Genomic DNA, 26724 nt, shown 5'->3' with positions numbered 1-26724 from the left:
TATGCAACTGGGAAGGGTTCCACCCTTCAGAAAATCTTCTTCCTTATTTTCAAGTACCTAACATGCATTAAAAATTCTTTTCCCTATCTATAGTAGCATGTCTATTAGAAGTAGGAGGGGGAAACTAACATCAGATAGTCTATAATTTTGAAGTCACTATTTTATACCACCTTGCTCCCCTTACTCTATTCTCTACACAACAGCCAGAGATTTTAAAAATATAAATTAATGTAAAATAAAATATATAATCTTAAAGATACGCTTGCAGAAATGGGCTTCCATATTAGATATTAACAGAGTCTACTAATAATAGCCAGTGTTTCCATGAGAGGAAATATATATGGGGCTCCTAATGAAGTCAAGGATTCCCTTTCAAACAAGAATACAGATTCCTGTAGTCTGTGAAAGTGCTGCTATAAATGACAAAGATACACATTTTTTGTTTTAATTGACCATTAGGTTCCATCAAAGCAAACACAACAAATATTGTAGGTATTCTCGGGAAGGAGGAGTAGGGTGAAGTCCCTGTGTCTCCAAGGACAAAATATATACCCAAAATAAATGCAAGGAAAAAAGAGTCCTGTCAGATTATATCACTTCCCTGTATATGACTTTCCAATGGCTTTTAATTTCACATGGAGGCAGGGCTTATAAGGCTCTACATTATCTGGATTCTTCCATCGTTTAACTCTAGCCACTCTGGCTTCCTAGTGTTCCTAGAAACTTCTGGCATAGTCCTTCCTGCCCCAGGGCCTCTACTTACTCCTCTATATTCTTCCTGAAATGTTCTTCTCCCAAATATCCACATGTCCACTCATACTTCCACTGGGTCTCTGCTCAAGTATCTCTGGCAGTGGCCTGTATAACCACTGTGTCTATCTGAATCCCCATCCCATCCTGTTTTCCTGGTTTTACTTTTATCACCTAGCACCACCTGATACAGTATGCAATGTATTTATTATCTTCCCCATCTTTTAAGTGTGAGTTCCTTGAAAAGAGGGACTTTATTTTGTTCACTGCTTGATCAACAGCACCTAAAACAAAGCTTGGCCAGTAGCAGATGCTATCTGAGTGAATGCCTCAATATTAAAAACGTAGATAAATATGACCACAAAAATAAAAAAATTAATACAGCTATATATTAATATTCAATATGCCCAGTGGACATCTGTCTGCTTACAATCTTTTTACCTCTTTTTCTTTGGGAAGAAAACTCGACCTCATTTTTTGAACATTTGGATAATTGCTCCAATTCCAGTCCATCTAGTTCTTTCAGATGAACAATCAGTATTTGCCTTCCTTTGCTCATGAACCAGACTGTAACAAGGGTCTTGAGGACATGATGAAGGCTCACTGTGTTTGTTGGTGTCCCTAAGATACTGTGTAACTCACCATTACCTCCTCGTGCAATAAGATGCACATCTACCTATGTTTAATTGAAGCCAACATGGAAATAGAAGCAGGGCTGCTCAAGTGCATGATCAGAGGATTTTAATGTCAAAGTCAATTCTGACTATGAGCCTATGAACTAATTCCCTTTCTTGCTGAAAGCTTTTGGAAGACCACTTATATGTTTATATACAAGTAGAAAAAGTTCTGGAAGGAAAAATGTGTTTTCTCTAAGCTCTCAAACAAAATAACTACTATCTTGAAGGGTCCTTAGGAAGACTGGGCCAAAGTATACAAAATATAAAATTAAAAGCATGGGTATCAGAATCAGACTGCCTTGTTCCTGAATTCCTATACCACCACCATATGCTATGCGACCTTGGGCAAATTGTATAAACCATTCTGTGCCTCAGTTTTCTTATCTGTCAAATGAAGTACTTAATAGTACTTTATAACCTTCTGAGAAATAAAAACAAAAACCATAAAAGAGAGTGGTCACTTGTCTATAATATATGAAATCTGCTTTTTATTCTACAAACTGCTATCTTAAACATTCCAAATATTACAAACCTGTTTTTGACCACACAGGGGGAAAAAAAAGTGTATATCCTTCAACATACCTGTCTTGAAAGCAGTAACATTTTCTTCTAGCAATTTCTGCTTTTTTTGGTCAGGGGCTGTAGCAAGTACATTAGCTTCAAGTTCCTTAACTTGGACATTCAAATATTCTTCTTGCTCTGATAAACGCTACAGAAATGTTTTAACATTCAAAACTGTTAGTATTTTAAACTTACTAACAATAACATTTGCTTTAAACATTCTAAAAAAAAAGGTACTTAAAATCTTTAAGAGAAAGACAAAAACAAGAAAGGGCAGAAAACACGAACAATTAATATAAAAATCGAAAATGGCCAACAAAACGCATGAAATGTATACACTCATTATGAAGATAAGTTAAAATGCTATTTTTTAGTATTTATATCAGATTAGCAAACTTACAACAAACTGAAGAGTACCTAGTGTTCAAAGACTTGGAAAAATTATTTGCATATGCTACTATTAGTAAATGAATTAGAACCGTCTTTTTAAAAGAGAACAATTTGGCATTATGCAACAAACGCTTAAAACACTGTACAGGGCTTCCCTGGTGGCACAGTGGTTGAGAGTCTGCCTGCCGATGCAGGCGACACAGGGTCGTGCCCCGGTCCGGGAAGATCCCACATGCCGCAAAGCGGCGGGGCCCGTGAGCCATGGCCGCTGAGCCTGCGCGTCCGGAGCCTGTGTTCCGCAACGGGAGAGGCCACAGCAGTGAGAGGCCCGCGTACCGCAAAAATACCCCCCAAAAAACCCAAAAACAACACTGTACACATACTGGGTAATAATTATAGTTTTAGAACTCTAACCTAAGGAAATAATTGGATGAGTGTATTAAGGTCTGCCTAAGAAGGATATTTAAAACACAGCAGTGTACATAGTCAACACAGAAAAATATTTATCAAATCGTGATACGAACAAAATATGCCAATACAATTGCACACAAAGTAAATGTACATTGGCTTGGAAAGAAAATCGTAATTAATAAGTGAAGAAAAGTTAATAAGACTCATTAAAAATTCATATGCAAATTTAATATGTATATCAATATCTACCATATACATAAACACATACATGCAAACTAGACACACTAAAAGTTGAAAGACATACATAAAAATTTAAGGTGATAATCTTTTGAGTATTTCCTAAAAACTGTTTTCTGATTTTGTTTTTTAAAAGAGACTGGGCATGTATTGCTTTTTCATAATTAAGAAAACATTTCACTTTGAGAAGAGAATGAAATAAAGGGTCACATAGTTGCTAAGGGAAGACACATTTTCATGGAGTACAAATGGAAACCAGAAATAGCTGTGGCTGGAGCAAACACTGTGACAGGGCGTTTATCCATTAGTACTCGGGGAAACAAAACCAACAGATGCGCCTTACACCTAGAGACTCGGCCTCCTCCTCCCCCCTTATATTTTAAAATTATAAGCAAACAGCAAAATGCTTCTGCCAAATTGCTGTTGAATTCCAATAGTTTCAGCTAATATTGATTAAAAAAGTACCTGGATGCTTGCAGTAAACTTTTCTAGTGTATTCCTCATTTCTCGTTCACTATGCCTTAACTTAACTACTGCTTCTTCCAGTTGTACTTTCTGTTCCTGAATTTGCACTGCTTTTTGAGAGTCTCTCTGCAACTGTGATTCCATTTTATTTACCTACAAAGAAGAATACCAGTGAAATAAGTTTATTCCAAGAGTCATTTCAGATTAACAGCAATTTATGAATGAAGAAAACCCAAACTTCTGATCTTAAAGACTAGAAACAAAGCAAACAACCCAGATCCAATTCCAAAACCTAAAGCTTAGGAGATGGTCAACTAATTTCCGCATCATAGAATCAGATGAAAAGACAATTTTAAGTGTTGTATAGTCAACTACTATTACAATGAAGGTATACTACACAAATATTTAAGTGGAAAAATAGAAACTATTTCAAAATATGAAAAAAAATCAAGCCACACCTCTTCAGAAAAAGTTAGGTATCCAGGATATCTAAGTACATATTTTTAAGGAAGAAAAAAGTATAGTGTTCCGAGGGTAATAATGGAACAGAGCAGTATTTCCTGAGCATTTTGACATTCCTCTTATACTTCTGGACATACAAAATTTGGAAACATGTATCAGAAGTCTTTGCTATATTTACAACTTAAAGAATTATGTCAAAATAGAAAAGATAATTATACATCAGTAACTATGTGAAGAAACAAATGTCAAACAGTAAGTAAATGGTTAAATAAATTATGATATGATCCAAATGTCATAACAGAGAAAGATATATATGTCGAGCATATATTTTTAAATTTACTTTTAAAACTTTAACAAGTTTCATATAAAATCCCACAGCTTATATACTAGTCATTTAGAGAAAATTCAATCTGTTAATTGAAAATTTGATTACAGTACATTTAAAATAGCAGAATTTTACAGTATGTTACTTATCAGTAAAGCTGCTTTAACAAAAATGTCTTGACCGTAATTTTGTACATGCTGACCTCTTCTTCTGGGATTTCAACAACAACTGATGAACCCATCCTTCCTTTCATTACTTTGCTTCCACCACCAGTCATTGTACCTGGAGAACAGAGGAGAGAAGTCAGACTTAGATGTCTCCCCCAACAAGATTAAATAAACTCAATGGCAGAGAAAAAAAACATTACCTGACTGTTCTATGATTTGCCCCTGTAATGTTACCACTCTCCATCTTCTATCTTTCCGATATGCTACTCTTGTGGCTTGATCTAAGTTGTCAGCTACTAAGGTATCCCGTAAGGCAAAGTAAAAAGCTTGGCGAATTTCCTCATCTTTTACTTTTACTAAATCAAATAATCGAGGAGTATTTTCAGGAGTTTGAATTTTGGTCATTTTCTTTGCCCACACTGCCATCTAAACATAAAAAAGAAAAATAATATATATATAAAGATCATTTCTGTTAGGTATAATTTATAGAAGTAATACACATGTATTAAACATAAGGACATGTATACAAAGTTCTGAGTATCTACATAATTGAGTATTACTTTACTGTTTTTTTGCCGTACGCGGGCCTCTCACTGTTGTGGCCTCTCCCTTTGCGGAGCACAGGCTCCAGACGCGCAGGCTCAGCGGCCATGGCTCACGGGCCCAGCCGCTCTGCAGCATGTGGGATCTTCCCGGACCGGGGCACGAACCCGTGTCCCCTGCATCGGCAGGCGGACTCTCAACCACTGCGCCACCAGGGAAGCCCTACTCTACTGTTATTTTAAAAAAGAAGTTATTGTAAAACTATCTCTATTCACAGATGACATGATCTTATACGTATTAAAATCCCGAGGAATTCATACATTAAAAAACTATTAGAACTAACATGAATTCAGCAAAGTTGCAGAATACAAGATCAATATGCAGAAATTAATTGTATTTCTATACACTAGCAATGAATAATCTGAAAATGAGATTAAGAAAATTCCATTTACAATATACTAAAAACAAAACAAAAACCCCAGGACACTCTTGATATTAAAGAACAAAATGAAAGGACTCCTGATTTTAAAGCTTACTACAAAGCTACAGTAATCAAGACAGTGTGGTATCAGTGTAAGGACAGACACAGATAAATGAAGAGTCCAGAAATAAACCCTTACATTTATGATCGGTTGATTTTTGATAAGGGTGCCAAGAAAATTCAACAGGGAAAGAATACAAATGGTGCTGGAACAACCTGATATCCAAAAGAGTAGAGTTGGACCCCTACTTTACACTGTATTATAAAATTAACTTAATATGGATTAAAAAATTAAATTTAGAACCTAAAGCTGTAAAACTCTTAGAAAACAGAGGTAAATCACCCTGCCATTGGATTACACAGTCGTTTCTTAGATATGACACCCAAAATACAAGGAACTAAAAATAAACTGGACTTCTATCTAAATTTTTTGCTTCAGAGGACACCATCAAGAATGTGAAAAGAGAGCCCACAGAATGGGAGAAAACATTTGCAAATTACATACCTGACAAGAGACTTGTATCCAGAATATATAAAGAATTCTTACAACTCAACAGTAAGACAAACCAATTAACAAATGGGCAAAGAATGTGAACAGATTTTTCTCCAAAGATAAACAAATGGCCAATAAATAAGCACATGAAAAGATGTCGTACAAAAACCTGTGTACAGGAATGTTCATGGCAGCATTAACCATAATACCCAAAACATGGAAACAACCCAAATGTCCATCAATTGATGAATAAACAAACTGTGCTACATCATATAATGGAATATCATTTGGCAGTAAAAAGGAATGAAGTGCTGATACACATGTATTAGCCCCACCCCCTGCAAAGAGAAGAGAGGGAATTTATTTATTTATTTTTTGCCACACCATGCGGCGTGCAGGATCTTAGTTCCCTGACCAGGGACTGAACACGCACCCCACAGTGGAAGTGTGGAGTCTTAACCACTGGACCGCCAGGGAAGTCTCAACATGGATGACCTTCGAAAAGTAAGTTAAAGAAGCCATACACAAAAGGCTACATATTATATGATTTCATTTATACAAAATGTCCATAATATGTAAATCTAGAGACAAAAAGTAGATTAAAGGTTGCAGGGGGATGGAGGGGTGAGAGAATAGGGGTAGTGACTCCTAATGTGTATGGGGTTCCTCTTTTGGGGTGATGAAAATATTGTGGAATTAGACAGTGGTCATGATTGAACAATCCAGACCATGTGAATGTACTAAAACCTGCTGAACTACGTATTTTAAAATAATGAATTTTATGGTTGTGAATTGTATCTCAGTAAGTGTTTCTTTTACTTTTTTTTTTTTTTAAAGTAGTTATTGACGATGGAAGTTAGAAATGCAAACTACCAATCACTGTAACATTGGAATATATATTCCTTTAGGGGAGGCAGTAGAGGATTTTTTTTCACAACCATGTAACCCCAGAACCTAATATAATCCTCAAAACCTATCAGGTGTTCACTTAAATAACTATGAAAAAAAAGCTAGGATTCAAAATCAAAAAACACTTGGCACTTAAAAACTAAATTACAGGTAGTTTAGGAATACCCACCTTATCCAAACCTATAAAGGTTGCAACTCCAATATTTTGTCTTTTAAGGAAGTTTACACATTCTTGGGCCGTATCGATAGAATCAACAACAATGTAGTCTAATGCATGACAACAGGATGAAATAGCAATATCATACTTTTCATCAATTGCTCCTAAGTCCCCCTAATAGAGAAGGGGGGGAAAAATCAATGCACAATCAGCAAGGAATTAGGCACAGGATCATTTTATTAGTAATTCATATAGATTTTTCAAGTTGTGTTTAACTGAACTATACCTACGTATGGTTTTAAACAGTACAAAAAGGGTACAACAGTGAAAAATTTAAGTGTTCCTCACATTCAACCTTTCTCTTCTGCAAAGGCAATCACTACTAGAATTTTTAATCTACCTTAAAAAAAAAAACTTATGGATATACAGAGTTTGAATTTTTAATGAGCACAAAATGAGAGAACTGTTTTCACTGCATGTAAATAAAAATGTATAGTGTCAAAATTTGAAACCTAAAAGTATTATAAGCAAAATAACTTATAGAATAATAAAACTCTGAATTATTCAAAGCCATTTAAGATTATGTAAATCTGCTTCTCAGTCTATTAATACATAAGCTATCCCCATTTCCTTCCAGCCACCTTCTAGCTGGCCACAGCTCCCTTCCTTCTTCAGGCTCAGCTCAGGCTTCAGGTACCCACTATCCCTAGCCTTGGGTTTTGACATCATTCCTTGTTGATTTTCCTAAACTCTAGCCACAACCTTTAGTATAATGGTATAAAACCCAGAATATAATTTATCAAGTTCTTATTTTTTTAAAAAAAGAAAAAAAGGAGTTTGTTAAGTTTATCACTAGAGTTGGATCACTTTCTTAAAATGACTATAATTATACAAAATTAAAAAAAAAAACCCAAAACTATCTGTAACACGAACAAATACATACCACAAAGAATTTTATCATGCCTGAGTGTAAGAGCAAAATGTTTAAAAATGAATGTCCTTTAAAAGAAACAAAAGTAAATGTTATTTTATGTACAGAGACACTTAATATACAGTTAAGTCAAGGTAAGAAAATTATAACATCTGAGAAAAATGTAGTCATTTACAAATAAATTTACTTTACCAATCTTCCATATATTCCTGGAATTCTGCCAGATTTTTTTTCTTGAATTATTGCATCAAGGACTTTCCCCCTACTTCGATTCATTGCTAAGGAACTCTTAGCTTCTTCAACTTTTTGGAAAAGATCACGAACCAAACTTTTGAAATTTATTTCTTCTTGTGTAAGTTTTTGAAGTTGTTTTTCTTTCTAAAGGTGAAAATAAAGAAAATGAATCCCAGAAGGTTACACCCTATCACAGTATAGAATTAGTTGTAATACCTAAAAAAAGAAGGAAAGGCCAATAATCAACACTTGAACCAGGACTAAGCTGTCACATTGCAACTGTTGGTTTGATTTTGAAAAATATGGATGGGTTTTCTGTTTTAAAGGGGGCATAAATTATCTGGGTCAATAATAAGGAATATAAACACAATATAGACCTAGGAGCAGTGCACTAACTGCTAGAGCTAGAGGAGTTAGGGTTGTGGAAATCCCAGTTTGGCACCACACAGTTAGGCATAAATGTGTCCTAATTCTTATATTCTTACACTAATCAAAAACAGACCTCAATACAGGACTCTAGTTATGGGTGACCGGGCAGGGCTATGATTACACTGTGCCTTGCTTTTTAAATAAAAGGAGATTTATTATATAGTATTATATAGCATATATTATTATATCTAATTAAATAAAGGAAAACAAAGAAAAAAAGCATAGCTCTGAAATGAAGGAGAGCATGATGAGTGAACACTACTATTGCTAAACAAAAACGTCAGGCTGCCAAGAAGAGGAACCACACACATGCACACAAAAAGCCTAATTCTCAGTTTCTCAATCTCCAAGTTAGTGCAGCCATTTTTCTGACATTCTCCTTCACTTCCTGGCTTTAAATTATTACCTCTATTACCAGTCATACTGGTTTAAAGTACTGATAAAAGCTCAAGTTACAGATGTAATTTATCCAAAAATAAACTGAATCATGAGGAAGATAGATGTAGTCACTGAATATAACTTAAGTTTACATTTAAATTCTATACGGCCATTAAGTTCTCTGATGACCAAGAGGCGTGCATTTACTAAAATGAAAAAGACTTCATTTTCAGTGTAATTTCTCTCCAAGCAGCATTTTCTATTGCCATCTTGCCTAATGATGCTTTTGAGATTAAAGTTATGAAATTCCTTAGATGTCTAATTCACTCAAGGATAGCAGAGGACGTAGATGAGCTAATAAGCCAGATGTCTTGATTAGTTTAACAACTTGCAGTCCCAACAAAGAAAACTACATTCATAAATTCAAAAACAGAAAAAAATACACTAAGATAGTTGACTTGCATATTTGTTCACACACACACTTACACTTATTTGTGATTTTCCTTTACCATCGCCGAAGTTGTCTACACTTAGATTTAGGGAAACAAAAAACTTTCTTCTGTTTAAATTTTTATAATGGTAAATAATGGTGGCAGCAGTGATATTATTTGCTGTTTGACACTTGAAGGGAGAACGCAGCTTCTTGATAGTCTCGATTCGTATCAGATAGAATACTGAAATATTAACCCCATTCTTTTTGGAAAGATTACACTAAACAATAACAACAAAAATATCTATGTACCAGTCACTTAAGATGTTGAGATCAGGACTTCCCTGGTGGCACAGTGGTTAAGACTCCGCCTGCTAATGCAGGGGACACGGGTTCGAGCCCTGGTCAGGGAAGATCCCACATGCCATGGAGCAACTAAGCCCGTGCACCACAACTACTGAAGCCCACGCGCCTAGAGTCCGTGCTCCGCAACAAGAGAAGCCACCGCAATGAGAAGCCCGCGCACCGCAACGTAGAGGAGCCCCCATTCGCAGCAACTAGAGAAGGCCTGTGCGCAGCAACGAAGACTCAGCGCAGCCAAAAAAAAAAAAAAAAAAAGATGTTGAGATTTAAAAAAAGATATGTAAATATAAAAATAAATAAAACTAGGGTTCATAAACAATGTTCAGATGAAATACAATAGAAGATTTACCTCCTTTAGTTCATGTTCAATTTGAGGGAGTTTTGCCTGTATATCTCCAATTGCAGCTTTCCTTTCTTTGAGAGTCTCAGAAGCTGCCATTAGAGCTTCATTGGCCTTACTTAATTGAGACACTGCGGTATTATGACGACTGAGATAGATATCAAGTTCTGATTGGGCTACATCCATCTTTGAACGTGCTTCATTTACTGATTTGCTGAAATCCATAAGTTCTTTCTCTCGACTCTGTTAAAATATGATAGACCCCATTAAATCCGAAATTTATGTGTTTTCAAACCTAAACTGAAATGGAAACCATTCATTTTGAATTTAACTTAATAGATTCTACAAGCACAATATACAGAAATAAATCTCACAAGTGGAATGGACTAACAGTTTTTGCCTAGTTGTGAATGTTCATGGTATACAGTCTTTTCCCAACTGATTTCACAAGAGCTTAACAAGGGAGATACCATACTAATATCTAATATCTCAATTTAGAGATTAAAATGACAAAGAAGGAGTGGTTGAAAGAGAACAAAAATGTGGATCTGAAATCTAGATTCCACGGTCTTTCCACATTACCTTACCTAAAATGGTAAGGTGTAAGGACTACTCAGCAGAAAGTTTCCTCAAGTATATTTATGTTGGAAATCTTTTTAAGTTTTAGAGGTAAGGTGAGGTAATCCCCAACACAAGTCATAATTTGATGAGTGAGTAGAAATTTTGGACTACTGTAGTTGACTGTGTAGAAAGGACCTACTTATTAGAATAATGGAATAAGAAAAGCCCTTACAAAAGCCTAACCCTTTTATTTCACATACAAAGCATTGGCCCAGTAATATAGTATGATATTAGAACATGCCCATATTTCAAAACAGAATCAATTTAGTCCATAAAGAAACTCCAAAACACTTCATGGAGGTATAATTAACAAAGGTCTTATGTAACTGACTTAAGTAACGTTAAGTCAATTCAACTCAATTACTGTCATCTATTAAATATCTATTTAACATGCTCAGTGTTGTCTAAAAGGCTGTGGTGAACATAAACAAAGATAGCTAAACTCTGTGCTTATACTCTTGCTGGGGAGACAAGACATATCAATGAGACAATCTCACACTCTTGCTTTAGGGAAGTGCTAACATAATGTAGTAGCTAATATTTATTAATTCCTTACTTTCTAGGCACTTTATATAAGTAAACACACGTTTTATTTTCACAAAGATTCACAAGATGGGTAATATTTTCTTCCGCATTTTGAGGAAGATAACTTGGAGACATAACCTGAGTTCAGAGATAATAAGGGATTGACCTAGGATTTGAGCCAAGAACTGACACATGAGCCATGGTTAAAACTATTACAGAAGAGCTACAGAAGCAAAGAAAGGAGATGTCATCTACGGTTAGTGTGGTCCCAAGCATTTATAGGTAGTAACCAATAAATTACCAAGAAAATAATTTAAGAGAAGATGAAAAAGAAAATTTGATGATGAAGTCAATGTGTAACAAAGAACTGCACATAAAACAAAGTATTTGATGAGTATTTTCTTCTACCACTATAAGTTCTCGTTAACTTTTTTTTTAAAACGAGAAAGCAAACAACAAAAAAGGGAAAGAGTCTAGGCTAACCATCTTTAGGAATGGTAGATATTAAAAGTCCAAACTTTTTCTTCTAACAGTTCATTTCTTAATATTACTATAAAAACAATCTTCAAGATTAACAGAAAAAAAGGCACCAAAATATATGCCAACTGATAAAGAAATCTTACTTCTTTTTCTTTCTGAAGCCCTTGTGTTTCCTGTTTAAGGCTATCCATAACTTCCTTTAATTTTTTTTCTTCTTTTTCTTTTTCTTTCTCAAGGGCATTATTTCTAGTTGTTGTCTCAGTTATGATATTCTCACTCTTGGCAGGTATACTTTTAAATTCTTCAACCTAAGATTATAAAACAAATTAAAGTTACTAGAAGCATGTACCTTTAGGCTATCCAACACCATCAATATTTGGCTTATTTAAAAGCATTTCTCAGGATCTTCTAGATCTTTGCGGTTTTCACTGTAATTAAGTTTAAAGCAGCTAGTTTTAGCAAGTACTTCCTTAATCATCTGCTGCAATTTCTATGTTCTCTCAGTCTAATGGTAAAACTAATTCTACGAATTCCTGATTCCTTATGGAGAACAATTCTTCCTCGCTGAGCAGATCTTCCTTCTGCTCCAACTTTAGGCTGTAATTATCCTTCTTCACCTATGAATATGGTCTGAGTACACGGAATTCCCTGAAGTACCCCTTCAAAGTACATTACAACTTACCACAAATTACCCATACACACCTAGTTTCCCTCAAATCTTAAGATCTTTCCTAACTTTACCCTTCCAGAGTCACCACATAGGACTAATATTTTATTCCATTAATACCTTCCAGTAGTTATCACTTTTCCACAGTTGATTCCTAAAGGCTAATTATCTCTACTACAGTTACATTTGGCTTAATCTGCCCAGTTCAGGGGTTTCTATCAAATCCATGCTATTTTGTTTATTCTGATTATCTATTAACAGAGAAATTAAACATTTCCCAAAATGGTGTCCCTCAAACACTGATTCACATAGATGTGTTACTGTACTGAGCATAAAGCATTTTGTGAACAAATGCATTCAGAAAATGCTTACAAGTTGAAGCAGAGCCTGTCTTATAATTACCATGTAATTATATGGTACAAAACTTTTTTTTTTTTAATAAATTTATTTTATTTTTGGCTGCGTTGGGTCTTCGTTGCTGCACGTGCGCTTTCTCTAGTTGTGGCGATCGGGGGGGCTACTCTTCGTTGTGGTGCGCAGGCTTCTCATTGCAGTGGCTTCTCTTGTTGCAGAGCACGGGCTCTAGGCGCGTGGGCTTCAGTAGTTGCAGCACGTGGGCTCAGTAGTTGTGGCTCACGGGCTCTAGAGCACGGGCTCAGTAGCTGTGGCACACGGGCTTAGTTATTCCACGGCATGTGGGATCTTCCCGGACCAGGGCTCGAACCCGTGTCCCCTGCACTGGCAGGCGGATTCTCAACCACTGCGCCACCAGGGAAGCCCGGTACAAAACTTTTTTGAGGGGAGAGGCTTTATGTGTCTCATCTATTAATATCTGATTAAACTATGAATATAGTTTGAAACACCCCAAATTAATTGATTTATTAGTCTGGCTCCTAGCAAGTTAGGCATTCTGGTCTAAACCTCATCTTTCTTTTTTTGAAACCTCAGTCTAGCTAATCAACCACTTGCTGTAAATTATGAACTTCCCCTTCCCTCCCTTTTAAGGGAAAACTGCTGATACTCTTAACTTGATTTCTGCAGACAAAGGTACCATTTTTAAAAATCTATGATATGTAGCCAAAAACATCTCTTTAAATCATACACTCTAGGAAGAAGAAAATTATTGTCACCAAAATAGAATTGCTGATTTGGTAAATATTTTGCCAACAATGTATATCAGAAACATAAGCTCTAAAACTCAAAGTCAATGGATACAGGATTTCCCTTTGGGGAAAAATCAGGTTGAGATAAATCCTGAAACACTAAACATTCAGAATCCCAACTCATTCTCTTAGGTAGTATGGGCCAAGAACATTCATGAAAAATAATAAAAACTACATGTGATATTCAGACCTGAAATTTTAAGAATCTCTCCCCTATAACTTACCTTTTCTTTATCTTTTTGAAGTTGTTTTTCCAGTTTTCTGGCTTTACTTGTAGCATGCTTTAATTTTTCCCTAACTTGAACATCTTCTAAATCTAGTTTTGTAAATTTTTCTTTGTTCTCCTCAATAAATTTTGTAATTTTGTTCAGCTTCCTAGCAAAGTAAGAAAATTCAGTCACTATTTTGGATATTCTGATATTTTAAAGCCACCTTATATACCTTGCCTGGTTATAAATGTATCCAAGTTCTTATAAGGTAGGATCCTGTTTCAAGCTGACCCTCTCCTCCACCCATATTTGAAGGAGCTGTTAAAATGTGTGACTATAGGAGTTATTTTGTCCTTCTAAGCTGGATTGGAAATAATCACTATGATGTCTAGGTATAGAAAAATTTGACCATAAAAAATAAGCAAAACTCATTTTAAAGAATAAAAGAGAAAACTGCATAGGTAAGGGATATTGGTGTCATTGAAGACTGATATGAGAAAGGTAATGAGAAAACTTTAAGACAACTAACCTGTCAAGTTAAATGCTTGTTTGCTACGATGTTTTGTGTTATTATGTTCTGCCACTAGGGGGTAGCAGCCTGCATTATTTTAAGACCAGTGTTGGGCAGTCAAATCTGTGATAATCATCATCAACTAGATGTAAGTCAATTAAATTTTTTGTTTGCAAAAGGAGACCATTTTATATGCTGGCAAATGTATTACACGCATGTGCTGGCAGTAAGTTTATATACAGACACACACACATACATGCAATAAAATGTAATAATCTAAATACTTTTAGTACTTTCCAAAAGATTATTACTTCTCTATATCTTTTACATCTTTATTCTTAGCTTTCATTTCGTTTGACAGTATATTGCTCTTCTCATTAATTTCTTTGGTATCTTCATGAATTTTTTCCTTTTGAGTCTCCATTTCAGCAATTCGTTTCTGCAGATCATAACTAGAGAGAGGAAAAAAAGATATCAGAGATCCTAAAATACCATTTCTAAAATTCTCTATTTTAGTAAAATCAGCTGTTTCTAAAGTATTCTTAACCACAGTCAATTAACAATTACCTAGGATTACTGACAGGGAAGGGGGAACCAACCTAGGGTCAAGGCTAGAATTAGGAATAAAAATAGGCTCCACATAAACAAAATTAGATCTGCTATTATATGAATTCAAAAGAATGTATATGTAAAACTATTAAGCATAGTAATACTTGTGAATCCACCTCCCAACTTAAAGTAGGATACTTAAAAGTCAACTTCGATACTATGGTAAACAACCCTAATTTAATGAATTCATCACATAAAGCAACTTTTAGAATTTTTTTAACTTCAGTCTTCACATTTCTCTAATATGGGAAAAGAGAAGGGCTTAGACTTACTGCCAGAAACTAATACAAAAATTGATAAATTAAGGTACTTACATGTAATATTGACAAACATGATTCTTTTTTCTAAATATTTCATTTTCCAAGGTAAGAAATTCAATGGCTATGTTTTTCTCTCCTTCTAAGGCATCCTTTTCCTTTTCCACCATCTTAACTCTGTTTAACTACAAAAGTTAAAAGTGTAGAGATTGTTCACATGAAGTGTATTTGAGCAATCTGAATTTAAAATATGCCAACATTAGATAAAAAAACATATAAACTACATTAATATAACAATGTTCCTCTGAAATGCCAGTAAGAAAAATATAAAATTCAACCTAAAACACTAAACTCTGCCTGAATAATTATGACTATAACTTGAATATCCAGCTCAGTAAAATTAGTTAATACAGAAAACATTCTGGTTTACAATACAACTAAAGTCTACAGAAGATTCACCTTCTCTCCTCTGTGTTCATTTAATATTTCAAATCTCCGACACAAGACTTTAATAGGTTCATTTAGCCGTCCACAACCAATTATATCTTCTAAATATTCAAGCATACCCTCATCATGTTCAGTCTGGCCTTTTGGTTTCATCATAGCAATTTGTTCAACTTCACCCTTTAAAAAAAGTAATATTTCACACTCATTGCATATGTTTAGCAACATCAACCTTAAGTGAGAACTAGAAACAATGAACAAATCCAACAGTAATGAACAACTAAATGATTTAAATCAGTGTTTAAAGACATTTAATAAAAGTAAAAATGTTCTCTCCACTGATACTCTTAAGGGTTTTAAGCAAAATTCAGCAAAGTATTCATACAATCTACAATTAAATCACTGTGGCAACATTTTCAACTACTAACAGAATTATAGCTCCTATTCTAAAACAAAGAATTTTCAAAAAGACCCTTCATGGTTAAACTGTAGGAATCCTGTCCCAAGATGGTTAGTATCATTAAGGTTTCTCTATAAACCTGGTGTTATGAGTTCCTCAGCAAGCGCTGGGCTTCGTAAGAATGTCTCAAACTTAATGCTGTAACTTTCTAAAAACAAGACCATTAAATGAAAAAGGAAATATTACTATTTCTCATGGTAATAATATTAATAGAAAAAATCCAACTGACTGGAAACTAAAGATCCTGGTACATACAACACTGGAAAACTTTTGCTTGCAATCATTATTACAACAACTTTTGAACTATAATTAAAATTTTAGATTAACATTTATATATTTGTATTTACTCAGTTTAATTACAAAGAGAAAAGAAGAAAAAAATTCACAATCAGTAACTTTCAAGGCTGATTGCCAGGCAGCCATTTAGTTTGATGGGGAAGAAAATTTTGTCTGAACAATGCTCAGGCAAATTGCTGCTACTTTACTTCACACCAGTAGCCTGCTTGTACTCTATATTATTGCAACAGAAGAAAAGGGACAAATAGAAAAAAAAAATACCCCTTTATTTCTGCAAGATAGCAAAGACTGAAAAAAATCTTTTTAAATTATATATTAAAAAAAGCATATAGTCTTTCTCAATTTAAATATCTACAATATGTATTTGTGAATGAACCTTAAAAATCTGGGGTAAAACTTGCTAATGACAAAGCATCATATTTACCAAAATCCTCAACATAATTATACAAGGTAAAAAAATTTAAAGATAAAAGAAAAGATAAAACAGCTTATTTTAAAATCTACTCATTAGGGACTTCCCTGGCGGTCCAGTGGTTAGGGTTCCACACTTCAACTGCAGGGGGCATGGGTTCGATCCCTGGTTGGGGAACTAAGATTCCGTGTAAAAAAAAAATCTACTCATTAAAGGGCATAATTTTAAACATTTTTTACAGATGATCACTTTTCTGTACTTTGACAACAGGACATGATTATAAAATACAAACTGAAATGTTATCCTAAGAGCCTGTTATTTTTTAGATTTCTCTGCAACCGTGGGTATGTATGAATTAGTTTTAACTAAATATTAGCGTTTAAAATATGTAGCTATTTATATAAAATGTTTTATTCTGCTTTCAATTATCAGTTTTTTCCAAATATTTTCATAACAATTTTAAGTTTCAGACAGGATTTAAGCCTGGCAGAGTGTCCAAAGCTTTAGATTACAACAGGGACTCCAGCCACTGAAGAAGCCAAGAGACTTATTCAGTTGTTATCTAGACAGGGTTTATCAACAGCAACATTACTGACATTTTGGGCTGAATACTCTTTGTTGTGGGGAGCTAGGCTGGGTATCACAGCACGTTTAATAACATCTGGGACCTCTACCCACTAGATGTCAGCAGCATCAGGCTTCCCCCAGCTGTAACAGCCCTAACTATCTCCAGACAATGCTAAATGTACTGGGGGTGAGGATGCAAAACTACCCCCAGCTGAAAATCACTGATCTGGTGGTAGTCAGTTTAACTTTTTTGTATTAGTGTTTAACAATCCAAATATCTGACACCTGATAGTCTAACATTCTACCGAATTCAATTTGAATATCTGAACACTTATTTTAAGAAAAATGGAAAACCGTGCCAAGAGAACTTACATGTCCGAGTCAAATCACTATAAGGTATTATTTAAGTATACACTTTTCAGATAACCAGAAGTTATGATTTGGTGTAAGAATGATAAAAATATTCCTAAAGGCATCACACTTTTCCTGGCCAAATTACTTATTGAAGAGATGGATTACCACCATTAGGAGACTGCCTAGCTTTGAATAAAGCATAGTGGTTGCTTGTTTTTGGTTACTTGTTCCTCCCTTTCCAATTAAAATGAAGGATATACAGCTCTGATTTCTTTTCATTCTAACAAGGTTGCCCAGTAGAAAAAAACATTTTCAAGTGAAAGACAAGGACGTTTATGAATCAACATAGTTGCACCTCAAGTCCCATATAACATTCAGTTTTATTATATGGTATTCATTAAAAACAAAAAACAAACGAAAAAACCGGTTATTATCAGATTAGCACTATTGAATCAACAGGTTATTAGAACATTTAGCCTTCTACCTGTCATGTGACAATTAGGACTGTTGTGGTATTTCAATGACAACCTGGGACCTTTCTTGTGGTTCTGTTCCTTGATGTCCTCTGCCTTACTACCTGCTACTATTTGTTTTCTTCGTTCTTTTTCCATTTTGTGTCATTTCATGTATAATCTGTGGGTAGACAGTCTGCTTAGAGGACCACTCATATTTCAGAAAATGTACCTATTCCATGTGAAATTATAGAATATAGTTTTAGGGAAATACCTTCAACACATTTCAGAAATAATTTTAAAGCATCACCCTGGATTTAAAGTCACCTTACCACTCAAAGCTCCAAATCACAAGTAGTGGTAGCATGATGAGACAAAAAAAAAAAAGTTTCAAGTTGCTATATGCTACCATCTGAAGCTGGCAAAGTTTTGTAGGCCCCCCCACGGTTATTTCTATTTTCTATAGCTTAAGTATACTAAACAAGGTTTTAAACAATTTTTTTCACTGTTGTTTACTAGTAACTTCCTATGTTTTAATTTATATTCACACTATATCAGAGATACTAGGCAACTGTGGAAATACCATCTGTGGTTTTGTTTTTTTTAAAAAATAAATTTATTTATTTTTGGCTGCATTGGGTCTTCATTGCTGTGTGCTGGCTTCTACTCTTTGTTGCAGTGCACAGGTTTCTCATTGTGGTGGCTTCTCTTCTTGTGGAGCATGGGCTCTAGGCGCGCAGGCTTCAGTAGTTGTGGCACGTAGGCTAGGTAGTTGTGGCTCACGGGCTCTAGAGTGCAGGCTCAGTAGTTGTGGCACGTAGGCTAGGTAGTTGTGGCTCGCGGGCTCTAGAGTGCAGGCTCAGTAGTTGTGGCACACGGGCCTAGTTGCTCTGTGTCATGTGGGATCTTCCCGGACCAGGGCTCGAACCCATGTCCCCTGCATTGGCAGGTGGATTCTTAACCACTGCACCACCAGGGAAGCCCCATCTGTGGTTTTTTAAAGTAACATAAAAATAGCAAACGTATTTCAAGAGGATATTTATAACATCCAAGGCCTAATCCATACCGTATTCAAGTGGATGGCAAACCAGGGTATTGTGATTCATTTATAGCATTCCTCAATAATCTAATTTACAAGAATATAGCTTAAAAATCTAAGAGGAGGGCTTCCCTGGTGGCGCAGTGGTTGACTGTCCGCCTGTTGATGCAGGGGACATGGGTTCGTGCCCCGGTCCAGGAAGATCCCATATGCTGCGGAGCGCCTGGGCCCGTGAGCCATGGCTGCTGAGCCTGCGCGTCTGGAGCCTGTGCTCCGCAACGGGAGAGGCCACAACAGTGAGAGGCCTGAGTACGGCAAAAAAAAAATAAAAATAAAAAAATAAAAAAAAATCTAAGAGGAATGAATAGGTACGATGCTTTTTTATCTTTATTGAAACAGAATCCAAGTTTTAGCAAGCAAGAACCACAGGAAACTGTAGTATATAGCTATAACAAAGCTTTTTTCCTAATAAGACCTGAAGGTTTAAGGTAAATATGGGTGTTTGCATCAAAATTAAACGGCCCAGATTTACTAGGCTTTGAAATTTTATTTTGCCTTGGCAATATTTTTATTTTCTCCATTTTCCACTGTAATGTAAGTTATTGTTCTTTCTCTTATTCTGATAAATTTTATTCTAATTGCTCTTTGTGAACTAACAGAGGGCAAGAAACCAAATGACTGAGGTTAGTATCTGTCTAAATTAAGTGCATAAACAGAAAGGACAATGCTTTAGGAGGTAAACTGCTGGCTATCTATTTTGGATGCTTAGGGGTAGTTTCCTATTTTCTTTCATACAGTTGAGGCGGTTGAACAAGACACTTTTGGATAACTAAAGTACTATTGATAAAGCTAAAATTCTTTTGATATAGCACAGACTTATTTCTACAGGCTAAAAGACCAGAATCCAAATAAGTTTATATGTCATGCCAGGCTTAGAAGAAGTATACTGAAAAGAAAAAGGGAGAGATGACTAGGTAACAACTCAGATCTCAGTTAATCCAATCTCCAAATTACTAAACAATAAGAAAAAAAATTTGGTTGTTTTAAATTTTAGTTTAGATTTTATAATATGAAGACAAAAAGCATATGAAGTTGAAAATTGTGACAAAACTAGCTACCCATGAAATGCTACACAGAGCTAAAAAAACCCTACTTGTTTACACTTATAGTTACAACAATGGGACAACAGCTCCCAAACAAGGTATATATAAACAGGGAAATGTACAAACATAAAAAGCACAACGGCCAATTATAGTCTAACACTTTTGGAAGGCATGTGTATTAAGTGCCTCTAAGGACAAGAAACGGAATTCTACCATTTTTGTATCATTTATAGCATCTCAGCATAGTGACTCACTAGGAATTCATTCAAATAGTCAACGATGAAATTTTAAATGACTTCAAATACTAGAATTGCCTACTTGAAGACCCTACTATACCATTATAAATACTTAAAAAAAAAAAAAGTTTACCCTTATGGACTTCTAAACTTTAGTGCTTTTTAGTCTTAAAAATAAGTTTTCACTTGAGCTGGATTTATATTACTTAGGTTGTTAATCACTACCACTGGCCAAACAGCCTATACATTTTATTCAAAGTAATCACTTATGTCTTAGATGATGATATTCTGATGTCTCCAAGTTCCCAGCCTCCCAAACCACAGCTAGTTTTTAAGATGTTATTTAGTGGGAGATAAGGTAATGAAAACTGCATTCTTACTTACCTTCAAATGCTTTAAATCTCTAGTGCAGGAGTCTAAGATTTTGATAAGGAACTAAATAAAAATCCATAGAAACCACTGCCACTTTCCCTCAAACTTTTAAATAGGGCATCATTAGTTCTATCTAGTCCAATCCCTGTTTCTTCTTCCTAACAGGTGAGTTTCTAAGGCTCTTATCTGTAAATTTAATCAAATGGAATTCAATTTGTTAACGTGGAAAGTTCATCTCGGTATTAAAAATGATTTAAACAACATAACTATTATGATGACATAAAAAGGTTGAGATTATTATGAGGACAAATGGCTTAAGCATCCTGGGCATTTAAGAAGCACATATTTAATATAAAGTTTACAATTTAAAAACTACTCTTATTTACATCTTTGGGAAGTTACTTTATTTAGCTCCCTTTATTAACTGAATTATGTATACAGAGGCAATATCAAGGGAAAAAAATCACTGTTTCAAGGGTTAAAATGCAGCCTATTTTGATGAGTCTACGCACAGGTGTAAAACTTTGATTATCCCTGTGTGACAGTAAATAAACAGCAAATAAGATAAACACAATGATAGGTTCCTGCAAAATGGTATCACTATCAAATTTAGTATTCTAAAGGGGCATCTTTAATCCATAATTAACAAAATCAAATCCCAGAATACAAAAGTCCATAAAAGTTAAATCTGATTAAAACACACACACACACAGCTTTAATCCCACATTTATGTAAATTCAAATCTTATTTAGAAATATATCTGCTGCTGATTTCCCAACATCCATTTTAAAATAAGTTTGGGTTATAGAAGTATTACAAATGAACTGAAAATATTAATATAAGTCATCCCAGAATATTTCTTTACCTTCTACATACACTATGTACGTCTAAAAGTAACATTTTTTTAAAAAAAGCAGTTGAAGAATATAGACTAAAATGGAAACAGAGGCTAACACTTTATAAGTTTCTTACTGGGAACACTCAGTCATACTAATCAAACTTTTAGTATCAAACCAAAATTCCCAAGTTAGTTTAAAATCAGTAGTACAGGACACTAAAGAATATTAGCAGCTATTTCTATATCACAATATAGTTTTCCTCTTATTATTATGCTCTTGGTGATTGTAGGTAGGACAAAGGAAAAGAAGATAGCCTCAAATCAAAAGGGAATTTTAATATGTCTGACAAAGCCATGTTTTACACTAAGAACTTTTTTGAAAGGTAAGACATAGAGAAGATAAGGAATTTTTCTTACCAAACAACACTGATAGAAAATATCTTTACTCAGATAAAGAATACAGGGTTTCTAATAAAAATCAGCTTAACACCAGGTACTTAATTTTATACCCCTTTAAAAAGACTTTAAAAGTTGTGATACTTAAGAATGAAATATCAGTTACTTTCTGATCTTCCAGTAGAAGTGGTTCAAGTAGGCCATTTGAAACAAAACAAAGAGCTTGAATAAGCTTTTAATTGACCATTCTAAGCATTAAAAAAAAAAAAAAGTTAAATCAGTTAGGTGCTCAGGTAAATTTGTGAAACACCAAGTATATAGAGTTTTTTCTTTCGAGTATATAATATTAGTAGAGATGACAAAGAACAAAAGTAAAGGAAAGGAACTATTAAAAGATAACAAATCTCATTTAAAATGTTATTTTAAAAAGAAATACAAACAGAAATGATAAATAGTTGCTATGTCCCTGTCACGCTAAAGCAGCACAATAATATTGGTGTTTAATATTTATTTTACTACGCCAATATTTACGTGCTGCTAGAGCGGAACAAGTATGTCAGTCCATCCAAACATAGAATGAGCATATGATGATGAAATTACAGTTCTGAATGAATTTCCTTAAATTTCTAGAGCAGCAAATAATGATTCGCATCTTGACTGTAGTATGTAAACCATGATGTGCTGCTACAGTACTTTAAGGCCTCAAAAATACAGGATTCATCCAATAGGGAAAAATTCCTTACACTTTATTTTAAAAAAAAGGGGGGGGGGGAAGAACGAGAGAACCTCTAATATCTTTAATAAATTTACCTGTAAGATTAAAAATCTATTATGGTCCAAGTCAATTCCATGGCTTCGAAGAAGATTTCCAACATCCTTAAATGTTTTCTTCTTCCCACTTATGTGATAAACAGACGTATTATCTCTGTAGGCCGTTCTGGATACATAAAAGTTACTGTTAGGAACTACTTCATAATCATCCCCTTCCTGTTTTGAGGAAAAACAAAACCAGAAAACAATTGTTGGTATTAAGTCAGAGGTTTGCTCCAAATTTCACTCACTTCATACTGAAACCAATTCTATGGCTTAAGAACTTCAATTGAATATGCACATAAACTGACAATAGTTCTTAGAATTAATCTTAGCTAAGATTAGAAATAATTTTTCAAGTTCTTTGATTCTTTCCTCGTAGATCACAAAAACCAAAAAGTCAATGCAACCAAACAAACAAAAAAGAAAACACCCCACCTTCAAGCCTAAAAACATATTCGACTGAGAAAAGAATTGATGAAGGGGCACAAGAAACCCACTGTATCCAAAAGAAACTCACCCAAATTATTAAACCATGTTGACAGATTACTAGTCCATTAAAAAAAAGCTGCAAGAGATGATTTGAGGAAAATGGAAGGAAGGTATAGTAGTTGGATGATACAGCTTAGTTTTTTTCCTTTTTTGGGTGAAGAATATGTCATTAATTGAAGGTAAAAAAAATTGCAAAGAATTGACAACTACATTCCCCTATTTTTTTAATCAAACAAATTTAAAAAATGAAGTGCAAATCTGCTTTAACATTAAAACTTGCTTTCCTTTAAAATCTATGTCATTTTGAAATCATGGTTTTTAAAATTTACACAAATCAAGTGTAATTAATAAGCAATGGAATCAAATCTGATTTACTGGCAATCTACTTTCCAACAAAACTGTACAATAGAAAAGCACTAAGAAACAAAATTAAAATATATACCACCATGTAGATTTAAAGCTGTTTATATTAAAATTAAAAAACAAAACCAAACCAAAACAAGACCTAGAGGCCAAATCACAACCTCATTTCATTATGTAATTAGTTTTCTACTGGTGATGTTGGGCGTCATTTTTAGGTTCCAGTCAGTCATTTTTGAACCACGTATTTCAAAAGTTAATTATTAAATAGAAGAGAAAAAAAACCCCAATACCAACAGAGCCAAGTGAATAATCTAAATAGGCATTTTACCTATAATTGTCTCCTCTTCTAGAAAACAAACATGTTACCTTACCCTTTCCTGTTTTAAAAGGGTAGTTTACTTCAAACTGAAGCAAAGCTCTTTCGTACCACCTATACAGATGACTACTAGTAACATTAAATTTAATGCGAAATAAGGGAGATGGTAAACTTAGTCAAACTGTTTAACATTTTCAAGTTTAGGTAACTTATCTGAAAGCAATAAAAACATAACTTTAAAAATGAATCCAAAATTTATAGTAAAAGAATGCTTACTTGGTACTCGGGATATTAAAACTGCTCAATGTTTTACACCAAAAAGGTAAGCATTATTATTAGCTACTTATAATTCATTTCCCTGGCTAAAAATTTTAATATTTTAAGTTTAACAGCCACTACCACCAATCCTCAAAAAGAAAATATGGTCATGGAGGTAATGAAATAAATATTGGTTCTGCTTTAACCATATACTAATTTTTACGAGCCAATTTAAGCCAAAAATAATAAAATGTGCAACGTATTGAAATCCTTTGTGCTCCTTACTTGAAGTTGCAAATAATTAAACAAAGTCCCTTACCTTATCAATTATCTTTTGAAAATGAACTTCTACAGTACAACTCTGAATATCCTTGTGTTCATCAGAATTGTGTATTAGAACTGAGAGTTTTTTAGATCTTATTTTTTGTGCTCGATAGCCAAACACAAAAAGCATAGAATCAATAACATTAGATTTGCCACTGCCATTTGGCCCAATAATACAGGAAAAGCGCTGCATAAAAACAGGAAAAAAAAAAAGTTAAAGATAGCTGTTTTCATATATCATGTCTCTTATATCACAAGCTTCAACACTTTAAATAACACCATATTCTAATTTTAACTCAGACTTTTTACAAAATTCATTCTTAGAGTTAAAGAGGAAATACTCCTTTCAAACAGAAAACCCACCAATTCTATTCAGTGTGGAAAACTTTATAAAGAGAGGTACCAAAAGATAACCAAACAAAAGCTAATTTCAGTTGTTAAAAGCATAGGAAACATACCGTATTTTTAATCAATCAGCATAAATACAATAACTACAAAATTGAAACATTTTATACTAAAGACGCATTACAACAGTTATTTTAAAAAGGTCAAATACCTTATGGAAAGGTCCCAGAATTTTTTCCCCAGCATAGGACTTGAAGTTCTGGTTTACAATATGAGTTATCATAAGACGAGGAGCTCCAGCTTCATTGGTCATTGCTGGAGGTGGGGGAGGAGGGATGCTATTCAAAATCTCTTCTAAACTTCTATTATCTATTTCCTCACTTGGAGTCTCTAAGTCAGTCAAAGGAAAGGGAAAACAAGGGGAAAAAAGCCTGCATTAGTGCAATTAGTTCGGAGGACTACTGCCTGCTCATCTCTGGAGAGATGTTATTTATGAAACGTAGTAATCTGTATTTTCACTCAAATATAGTATTATCCTAAACTCACAGGGGATGAGAATCTTTTGGTTTGGTTTTATCAAAAAAGAAATTCTTGAAAGAAATGCGACCAGTCACAAAATCCTATAGAAATATACCTTTTAGGAGCCGAAACACTACATCGTCATGCAAATCTGGGAAATCCACAACCACTTGATTCCCTGCTCCCTGTCTAAACAGGTGGTTAAATCCTAAGGCTCTAGATCCAACTCTCTCCGTATCTGTGAGCACCTGGAACCTTAACTTTGGACACTCGCGAGCTCTAGAGACACTGTCACAGGGGTTTCATGTCATTCAGTTCCTGGACTCACAAAAGCTACGGTAGTTTCGAGTAAATTATCATCTTCTCTTAGCAATTTAAGACCACGAAGGTGAAGTTACAGGGTCAAGAAACTTTTCATCATTATTATTACAGTCAGGCTGACTCTGTCTGAAAACCAGTCCACTAGCTCCTGGCTGACCGTGTCGATTTCCGTGGAAATAGAAGACAATGAACAGAAATTCAGAATTGAAGCTATTTACTCGCCCCCATCCCCTCCGGCACCGTTACACCGATTGCACATTGTCTAATCTGTGAAAATCGCCAAATCGCTTTCTTGAGCGGCTCTACCTGACCTTCAGATGTCAACCTCGCAGCCCCTCTTGTCCGCGCCCAAGAACACCAGCCAGTCCTGGGTTGGGCGCGGATGCACCCGGGTCTCCCCCGCGCTTGCCCGCGACGTCGCGAAGGGCCACTCACCTGCGGTGGCAGGCGCGAGGCTCCCCGCGCGGCCGGGAGGCGGCTCGGGCTCCGCGTCGCTGCTGGCGCCGTCCGGGGACTGCGGCGGCCCTTCCTCTCTGCGCCGGGCGGTGGAGGGCTGGGTGCCTTTACGGGGCATGGTCGCTGGGGCCGAGGGAGAGCCGGGAGCAAGTCGGGCCGCGGGCCAGTGCCGGTATGTCCCCCCCCCCCCCACTCCCGGTGAGACGGGCTCACCCCGTCCCACTCCGGGAAAACTCCGTCCACCCGTTTTCCAGAGCCCCGTCGTCAAACCCCGCTAACGCCAGCGGGTCCTCGAGAAAGAAGGCACCAAAAACTCAAGTGCCAAGAAGGCGGGATTCGTTTTCTTAAGTCCTAAGCAAGTGGGAAAACCTAGAC

The 26724-nt window shown here is 35.2% G+C and overlaps 1 protein-coding gene across 2 annotated transcripts in view; it reads right to left on the bottom strand.

Annotated features, from left to right (window-relative positions):
* Positions 1-26724, bottom strand: part of SMC4 (structural maintenance of chromosomes 4) — a 34698-nt gene that overhangs the window by 6935 nt on the left and 1039 nt on the right. For both annotated transcript variants that reach the window (XM_049710501.1, XM_004281853.4), the window contains exons 2-17: positions 26329-26472; positions 25265-25443; positions 24704-24895; positions 22956-23132; positions 15635-15799; positions 15233-15360; positions 14621-14761; positions 13814-13964; positions 11903-12067; positions 10143-10376; positions 8152-8337; positions 7041-7202; positions 4646-4871; positions 4481-4560; positions 3492-3644; positions 2010-2136 (exon numbers count right to left, since the gene is read on the bottom strand). In XM_049710501.1, the coding sequence (XP_049566458.1) occupies positions 2010-2136; positions 3492-3644; positions 4481-4560; positions 4646-4871; positions 7041-7202; positions 8152-8337; positions 10143-10376; positions 11903-12067; positions 13814-13964; positions 14621-14761; positions 15233-15360; positions 15635-15799; positions 22956-23132; positions 24704-24895; positions 25265-25443; positions 26329-26467 (2605 nt within the window). In that variant the 5' untranslated portion in view covers positions 26468-26472. The remainder of the gene's footprint in view (positions 1-2009; positions 2137-3491; positions 3645-4480; positions 4561-4645; positions 4872-7040; positions 7203-8151; positions 8338-10142; positions 10377-11902; positions 12068-13813; positions 13965-14620; positions 14762-15232; positions 15361-15634; positions 15800-22955; positions 23133-24703; positions 24896-25264; positions 25444-26328; positions 26473-26724) is intronic.

This window comes from Orcinus orca, chromosome 5 (assembly GCF_937001465.1).
Source record: "Orcinus orca chromosome 5, mOrcOrc1.1, whole genome shotgun sequence".
In the NCBI taxonomy this organism is placed as follows: Eukaryota; Metazoa; Chordata; class Mammalia; order Artiodactyla; family Delphinidae; genus Orcinus; species Orcinus orca.
This window is presented reverse-complemented; position numbering and strand designations above follow the sequence as displayed.